Below are 8,883 nucleotides of genomic sequence, written 5' to 3'. Positions count from 1 at the left end.
AATGATAAATCTTTCCACCACCCAAAGCATTCTTTGATGTGAGATTTAGGCATAGTTGGTCATGATTGCACACTTTTTAATAATTTTAGAAGATGTTAGTTCAATTTTGTGAAGGATTAAAAGTATTTGTATAATTAAGTGTTACTTTGGGGTATCAATGTAAGTTATCCTAATGAGTTAATATTTTTTTTTTTAAATTCTAATGTAATTGTTATATTTTATGAATTAAAATAGAATTCTATGTAAATTAGGTAAAAAAAAATAAAATTATATGATGTCTCCATCTTTCAAAAGTCCAACATAAAGGAGGGAGTCCCCGTCTCTCAACCCAATAGGCTCAACCCTATTGATCCAAAATAAAGGTATCAAACCTATATTTTTTAAATTTAAATTAATATGGCAGGACCGAAAATCAGGTCTCATTTAACAAGATTATTGGACGAATAGTGGGGACGACATGCCGGGTAGATTCTTATCGTCACAGACTACGTAACCCTAAAACTTCTGCAGCTAACTCTCCTCATATCAATGAAATCGACCAAATCAAACAGCTAGTAACTATTTCCTAGATTTTTTAGTTGAATGGGCAATGAACATTCGGACGATCATAACTTTCTCATAAAATTCCAACTTGAGTTTCGATATTCTTGTTAGTTAGCTAACATCCGTAGATTTCTAGTAATGTGCAACTTGTGATAACTTATTCTCAGATTTCATTCTAAATCTCTCCATAAATAGAGGTAACTTAAGTCATTCACACTCGAGTAATTTATACTTTTGATAGACAACAAGAATACTAAGCTCTTGTACTGCACAAGCTTACTTCCATTTCTACATATGAGTACGCCACATTATTTGTTTCATTATTATCTCATGTTAGTATCAAATTCTCCGTCCAATTCAGTTATTGACTTAAGCATCAAAGTGCAAACATGTATTTTTCAAGAAGATCATTCGATCGTTGTGGTGCTGTTGAACCCTAGTACACATCATATTAATCGATTAATAAAATTTTATTGATAAAAGTAATTTTTATAAATTTCATTTTATATTTTTAAATGATTACACACACCATTAATTTGGATTAGTAATTTATAATGAACTAGATGTAACGTAATTTATCATTCTATTATGAAAAAAAGGTTTTAGTTCGGACCAAGTTCGGTTCATTTGAAATTAATCACATATCATTACATTTATTACATACTTTAGACACAATTTAATAAAATTATCATTTATATAATAGCATATAATCTCTTGTTCCAGTGGTTAAAATTGAGATCCCATAATTTAGTTCAGAGTCGTAGATTCAGATCTCATCATATGTGTGATGTTTGTCTCACTTTTATGTGAGTTTATTGTGATTTGTTATTTGATAATCTTAATTATATTGATATATTGATTGAATCGATATATTATTCAATTGCTCAATTTATTAGGATATTAATGTCATAATGTAATTACTGTCTATATATCAAAACAAGTGTGCGTAAATTGGGGCCGACTAAATGGGCCAACAAAAGGGTTTGAATTTGAATTTTACTAGGTATTTTGACGTATCGTTTCTACGTTCATATAATAAATAATTTTATATATTTTAAAATATATTATAAATAAAAATAATATATATATATATAATCAACGCACTATATTTCGCAAAAAAAAAGAAAGAAAAACAAACCAATTTAAGGGTATTATCAACCAGAAAATATATATATATATATATATATATATATATATATAGCGATGTCACAAACCGTGTCTATGAGCAAAAAAAGTATCTTTCCATTTTATATAAATATAGAAAACGTATATTGCAAAACAATTGTATTTAATCTCACAATAGCTTGTTGGGCACCTATAAATCCCAAGCCTAATTTTGCCTAATAATATCAATTCATTAACAAATAAATAAATAAATAAGTCAAAAGCTAACGGAATAAACTTGTTGAGTTCTGAGGTTCGTCGATGTAAAGTGAATCTAGACGAGCATTGACAGATTTTGAGCCAAATCCACTCCAAGATTTTGCGAACTCTAGAGTCAGAGCATAATGCATTGGATAAGTGGATGATCGGCATATATCTTATTAAAAATACGGATAATTGTAGAGTAAATATTATATTTAATTTTTTAAGTTTTCGTTTAAAATCATTTTAGTCCCTCAAGTTCATTTCTTAACTTTAACATCCTTAAACTTTATTTTTTATCTCAATTTGGTCCTTTTTTGACAATTTTTCGGCAAAAATGTGGCCGGGTTTTGCATATTTGGAGCGTAAAATGGTCAATAAATTTGATTTGACCATTTTAATATCTTAAGTTTGTAAAACTGTCAATTTAATCCTTTCTTACACAAAAAAGAAAAAATAACTTTTTGATATTATTTTATGCTGATATTTTAATTATCTTATGTGAATAATGAAAACTTTCAACTCTTATGAACATAATAATAATATATTACTCAACTTGAAATAAACAGCGTCTTTTTTAGCAGTTAAAAAAAATCAAAATTATGAATAAATTCATAAAACTTATCTAATATGAAAATATAATAAAAAAAACCTTAAGTCAGTATTTTTTTTAATTTTAAAAGCTAAAGATAAGTCTAAAAAAGTTAAACATTAACAATATATATTAAATATTTGAATTTTCGAACAAAAAGTTGGTAAATTATGTTTTTTAACTAGATTTTTTTGTTAATTTCATATATATATAATTCATTTTAAGAGGTTTTTATAGATTTTTTTTTTATAAAATGGGACTGCATATTTAAAAAAATTATACATCTTTTTCTATAAAACGTGACTGTATATTTAAAAAACCTCGTAAAATGAATTTTATATATATTTAAAATCCATCAAATAATAAAATTAAAAGTACATTCCACCAATATATTTTTTTCTAAAATCGTAACTGTTAATATTTAATAATATTATTAAAATTTAATTTTATTAGACATAAATTAAAAAATCAACTTAAATAATATACACAAAGCAAGAAATGCAGCCACATTAATTAAGTAAGATAAGATGTGTTAGTGAATTAAAGTATGGTTAATTAGTCTAAAATGAATCCATACTGCCTACTGCAATTGATCCAATCCTTCGGTCCAAATCCACTCATCTCCCCATCCCCCATCAAAACTGTCAACTTCTCTCTCTCTCTCTCTCCAGTTGGATTCTCACTTTGCTTCCAGTTTCCTCATAGTTCTTCCCGTGCTCTTCAATTCTTGCAAGCCCATATATATATATACACAAAAGATACATCGGTATATGGAGTGTATCGTGTAGAGGTGTATAGAGAGGGGGGAGGAAGTGTGTGGTGTGGATCTGGATCTTCGATTTAGCAATCTTGTGAGTGGTGAGTGTTTAGTGGAGAAAGATGGAGGTCGTGGGGAGAAGGCCTCACGTGATTTGTGTGTCTGTGTGTTTGACGCTCCTCCTCTTCATTAACGCGGCCGACTCCTTCTACCTTCCTGGCGTCGCTCCCCAAGATTTCGTCAAGGTATTTTGTTACCATCCATTTGCTTTTCAATGTACGTCTCTTTTAGTTGACGCTTTACAGTATGTTGATATCTATGGATGGTATGCAGTTTATGGATGTTTAAGTGTGTGTGTGTGTGTGGATGTGATTGAGTTGTGTAATGAACAACAGATATGCAGATGTATGTACTTACGTATTTGGAAATTATGGGTTTGTGAAAGTTTTAAACTTTGCTAAGATTTGTGAGTTATTGGAGTTTGATTTTGTTGATTAAGGACGTGTTAGTGTTAGATCTCCATTTTCTGTTGGGGCGAGTATGTTGTTGCTATTTGATGCTCGTGATTATTTGTGATCGTGTGCTAATGAATGAAATTTGATGGTTCTGACTAAAAGGTGGGATCAGATCAATGTAAAGTGGCATTGCAAACTGTAAATAAAGGGGTCAAATCGCATGGCAATTAAACAATTTAAGCAGTTTATAACATTTCAATCATAAGGAATGAAAATAAAGTTTCTGTTTGGTATGTGTTATTTTGAATTGGTTTTGGTTTTCTTTTGTCAAGTGTGAGCTTATTCATTTTGGCTGCCTATCTAGCTTTCTGGAAACAAAAGAATGTGATCTGTCAAGTTAAATTCGAATCCTTTTTACGGCTAAACTATACTACAGCTGGAAAAAACAATACAGGATCTCCTCTATTCAATAGCTAAATATTGATGCTCGTAAACTATCGAATTACCAAGCCAAGTTTTAATTTAGTAAACATCTTTTGTTATACTCCATTTTAATAAATTTTAAAGGATGGAATTCTGAAAAATTTCACTCTTCACTAAATCTACTGATATGGAGAATCTATAGTAGTTGGTTGATATTTCATGTCATTTGCAGATGTAAGTTCATGAATATATGAAGTTTTAAGAGTGCTTTGGGCTTGCGTGGTTGCTTAAGTAATGATTACCGGCCAAATTGAAACTGACATTCTGGAAATATTAACAGTCTCAAAAGCTCAAATTTATTCAAGAAACTAAATCCATACATTTGCATGTTATTCCATGCCCGTGCCCTTAATTGTGTTTCTCGCAGGCCATACACAGGGCCTAGCAACCCCTCTTCAATCCCCTAAGTTTCCCAGTCACAGGATTCTACTGCAGGTCTCTGCTTAAACTCCAATGAACCACCAATTTACTATAGAAGCACCTTTGAAAAATTGATGGATTTCAAAGCATCATTTTTAACCTAGCAATAGGCTTCTTTAAGTTGGTAAAACCATAGAAATTTGGAGAATTTATCTTGAAGGAAAAGAATTTCCTCCGTTTCCTCTATAGTTGGATAGATTAAAAGCCGGTTTTGGGAGGTATTCACTAATCCTCCCTCCTCTTCCTCTTCCTACCAAACATGGGAAGAGCTCCTACTGTCTCGCGACGTCTCTCTATAGAAGGCGCTCAATTCCGAACAAGGTTTCTGTTGGGGTTTAGTTGTGGCATTTTAAATTCAAGAATTTATGTTAACAAGAACAAGTGGAATAAAGCTTGACATTAAATACACAAGCAACAAAGAAACTTATCGAATAGAATATGTTCTGTATTTTTGCAGACTACTATTGATTCTCATTTGCTTCTATCTGTGGCACAATGTTTCTCTGTTTTTATTGCCATACAAGTAACTTTTCTGTATTTTAAAAATTCAAACATCATGATAGAATATTTGAGCTTCAATAGCTTCTATTGTTATATACTTATATTAGAATGTGAATAATAATTTTCCATAATTATTATTGTATACTAGTAACCATGAAAACTAACATATACCCAAAGCATGTTGCTCAATATTTTTTCAGCAAATTTACATTAACTGTATACTACTTCCACCTTTATTAGGTGGTTGGTTTTCCTATGATGTAGTTTGATTTGTTCTTTTCTGGGAGATGCAGGGTGATCTTCTGAAGGTGAAAGTGAACAAATTGACCTCTGTAAAAACTCAACTTCCTTACTCCTACTATTCCATTCCTTACTGTAAACCGGAGAAAATTGTGGACAGTGCTGAGAATCTTGGGGAAGTTCTTCGTGGTGATCGTATTGAGAACTCTCCCTATGTGGTTTGTATTTCTTTTTGTCCTTTCTTTGTTCTCTTTCTCTTTTCTTTTTTACCAAAAATTTTGAATTTGTTCCTTTCTTAGGCAAGAATTTAGACCGTTTCCTCCTTGCATCTCAATAGTCAAATCATGCATCACAACCGAAATTTTCATTATAAGTTATTTCTGCAGTTTAAGATGCGAGAAGCACAGATGTGCAATGTTGTTTGCCGTATTACACTTAATGCCAAAGAGGCAAAGGAATTCAAAGAGAAGATTGATGATGAGTATCGAGTAAACATGTAAGCCACATTGCTGAAGATCTTACTCCATTCTAAATCCTTGTCATGCATGATGACCTTCTGCTGATGGTTTGTTTAACAGGATCTTGGATAATCTCCCTCTAGTTGTGCCTTTTAAAAGACCTGATATGGACACTTTGGTTTATCAGCATGGTTTCCATGTTGGTTTGAAGGGGCAGTATGCTGGAGTAAGTATTATATCAATTGCTGCTAGTAAAGTCTCTTTTCAAATGGCCAATTAGATCTTGATTTCTCGACTTTTTCCTGAATTACTAGAGAACAGAGGAGAAGTATTTTATCCACAATCACTTGACATTTACTGTAAAGTATCATAAGGATGAAATGACTGATGCTGCAAGAATTGTGGGATTTGAAGTCAGACCATTCAGGTAATACGATGCTGATGCCGAGTGTTATGATGTGCTTCAGCTTTATTCCTGTTTATTCAAACCTGTTCTTGATCTTTCAATTTTGTTGTGTTTTCAGTGTTAAGCATGAATATGAAGGTGAATGGAATGATAAAACTCGATTAACCACATGTGATCCTCATGCAAAACGCACAGTAACTAGCTCTGAATCTCCACAGGAGGTTGAAGACAAGAAGGAAATCATCTTCACATATGATGTGGAATTTCAGGTAATTTTCTTTGTTGCTGCGGGCGGAGTTGTTTCGTGTTGAGAAGAAGGGCTTGATTATTGTGTATCACTGCCTTACTCTGTCGTCTGTTTTGTAGGAGAGTGAAGTCAAGTGGGCTTCTAGATGGGATACTTATCTTTACATGGCTGATGATCAAATCCATTGGTTCTCGATTGTTAATTCTCTGATGATTGTTCTTTTCCTCTCCGGAATGGTTGCCATGATTATGTTGCGGACTCTTTACCGTGACATCTCCAAGTACAACCAGTTGGAGACTCAGGAAGAAGCTCAAGAAGAAACTGGGTGGAAATTAGTTCATGGGGATGTTTTCAGGCCTCCAACAAACTCGGATTTGCTCTGTGTTTATGTTGGAACTGGTGTTCAATTTTTTGGAATGATACTAATTACAATGATCTTTGCAGCACTTGGGTTCCTATCTCCTTCTAACCGTGGAGGGCTAATGACAGCTATGCTACTTCTGTGGGTGTTCATGGGCATTTTTGCCGGATACGCCTCAGCTCGGCTGTACAAGATGTTCAAAGGAACAGAATGGAAGAAAATTACGCTTAAAACAGCTTTTATGTTCCCGGGAATCCTCTTTGCTATTTTCTTCGTCTTGAATGCACTAATTTGGGGTGAGAAATCATCGGGGGCTGTGCCGTTTGGTACCATGATTGTATTAGTCCTCTTGTGGTTCGGAATTTCAGTTCCACTTGTTTTTGTGGGTAGTTATGTAGGTTTTAAGAAGCCCGCTATTGAGGATCCAGTGAAAACCAACAAAATCCCAAGGCAAATACCCGAGCAGGCATGGTACATGAACCCTTTCTTCTCTATCTTAATTGGAGGCATACTACCATTTGGTGCAGTATTCATCGAGCTGTTTTTCATCCTGACATCAATCTGGCTACATCAGTTCTACTACATTTTCGGTTTCCTCTTCCTTGTATTCATCATCTTGCTTGTGACCTGCGCCGAGATTACCATTGTGCTATGCTATTTCCAACTGTGCAGTGAGGACTACTTGTGGTGGTGGAGATCATACTTGACATCTGGTTCATCAGCTCTATACCTCTTCCTTTACGCAGCATTCTACTTCTTCACCAAGCTCAACATCACAAAACCAGTGTCGGGTATTTTGTACTTTGGGTATATGCTGATTGGTTCATATGCTTTCTTTGTGCTGACTGGTACCATTGGTTTCTATGCTTGTTTCTGGTTTACACGGCTCATCTACTCATCCGTGAAGATTGACTAAATAGTGTTGCAAGCTGAAAGGAAATGTTATTCTAGAAGAGCATATGATCCCCCTCAAAGTTGGATCCTAGCGTATCCTGACATCTTTGCTTTCTTCTGTCATAGTCGGGTAAGCTACAAATTCCTTGGTGATACATATACTAGTTTGTCTTTGACAACGTTTTCATACTTGCCTCTTCAGTCTTTGTAATATTATTCTCACTTTTCCTTGCTCATAAGCATTTATTAAGACATTTTTGGGAGGATTTGGAGCGGTTCCTGTCCTCACCAGGCTTGTTTTTGTTGTAATAGCGAGCGTCCTTGTAGAACTTCAGCGGTAAATCACATGTAACCTTTAGTACGTTAACGATTCTGAGTCACTTGCAAGATACATGCTAGATTGCACTTTAACATAGTGTCTCAGGTGTTGAGCTTTGCCATATGCAGAGATGAATCGAACTGGTAGTGTCTTCATTGTTTCCTACAAAGGAAAGGAAACATTCCGATTGAATTCCCTGTGTCATAATTTTATCATGAACATCTAATTTAATAAACTTTGATGAACTCAACAATTAGACTTCAATATTCTTTCTGGTAGCTCCATAGAATGCATTAGGCACTAAGAATTACGAAGTCATATGAAGGCAAGCACCAATTCTGCCTTGTATTAATTCAGATGGTGAAAGGGGGCATGTTGGTGTGTTCTTGCCTGACTGTTATATACACGAGAATAATATAAAACTCCAATTTAAGGAAATTATTACTGGCAGTTCCCCCTTTCATAGTAACATATAAGAATGAAGCTTTGAAATGCCCTCTTTTTCCTGTCCGAAAACGAAGACAAAGAATGGAAGAATGTTTGACAATTCTGGGGCTCTTGGAACGATCTTGGAAGTGCCTTTTTATTTTTTCCCTTTCATGGCAGAAGTTAGGTCGAATTAATTCGACTAACTATTTCATTTAATGAAATCTAACTGTTTCAAAATGTTTCTTTCACTAAAATTGATTGGAGCATTTTCCATTTTGATCATTTTGCCTGAATAGCATATTAGTCAAATCAAACTCAAAATTTTCTTAACTCATACATTATAGATCAACAACGGTCATTCAATAGATTGACTACATAAACATTTTCACTAAGGGTAAATTACTACAATTTCG

General features: G+C 33.6%; 1 protein-coding gene across 1 annotated transcript; it reads left to right on the top strand.

Moving 5' to 3' along the window:
• Positions 3,088-8,133, top strand: LOC105162928 (transmembrane 9 superfamily member 9-like). The gene is made up of 7 exons (XM_011081102.2): positions 3,088-3,502; positions 5,410-5,574; positions 5,743-5,852; positions 5,935-6,040; positions 6,129-6,241; positions 6,339-6,489; positions 6,587-8,133. Exons 1-7 carry the CDS (start codon positions 3,380-3,382, stop codon positions 7,742-7,744), a joined length of 1,926 nt encoding a protein of 641 aa, XP_011079404.1. The 5' UTR covers positions 3,088-3,379; the 3' UTR covers positions 7,745-8,133.

The sequence above is a fragment of the Sesamum indicum genome, linkage group LG5 (assembly GCF_000512975.1).
Source record: "Sesamum indicum cultivar Zhongzhi No. 13 linkage group LG5, S_indicum_v1.0, whole genome shotgun sequence".
In the NCBI taxonomy this organism is placed as follows: Eukaryota; Viridiplantae; Streptophyta; class Magnoliopsida; order Lamiales; family Pedaliaceae; genus Sesamum; species Sesamum indicum.
The sequence above is the reverse complement of the archived record's forward strand: the minus strand, read 5'-3'. Positions and strand labels throughout refer to the sequence as shown.

Bases quoted from the DNA above. Each gene is read 5' to 3' on its own strand.
- LOC105162928 (XM_011081102.2), top strand. From the start codon at position 3,380: ATGGAGGTCGTGGGGAGAAGGCCTCACGTGATTTGTGTGTCTGTGTGT. The intron at 5,853-5,934 runs GTAAGCCACATT...TTTGTTTAACAG, and splicing joins GATGAGTATCGAGTAAACAT to GATCTTGGATAATCTCCCTC. The intron at 6,041-6,128 runs GTAAGTATTATA...CTGAATTACTAG, and splicing joins TGAAGGGGCAGTATGCTGGA to AGAACAGAGGAGAAGTATTT.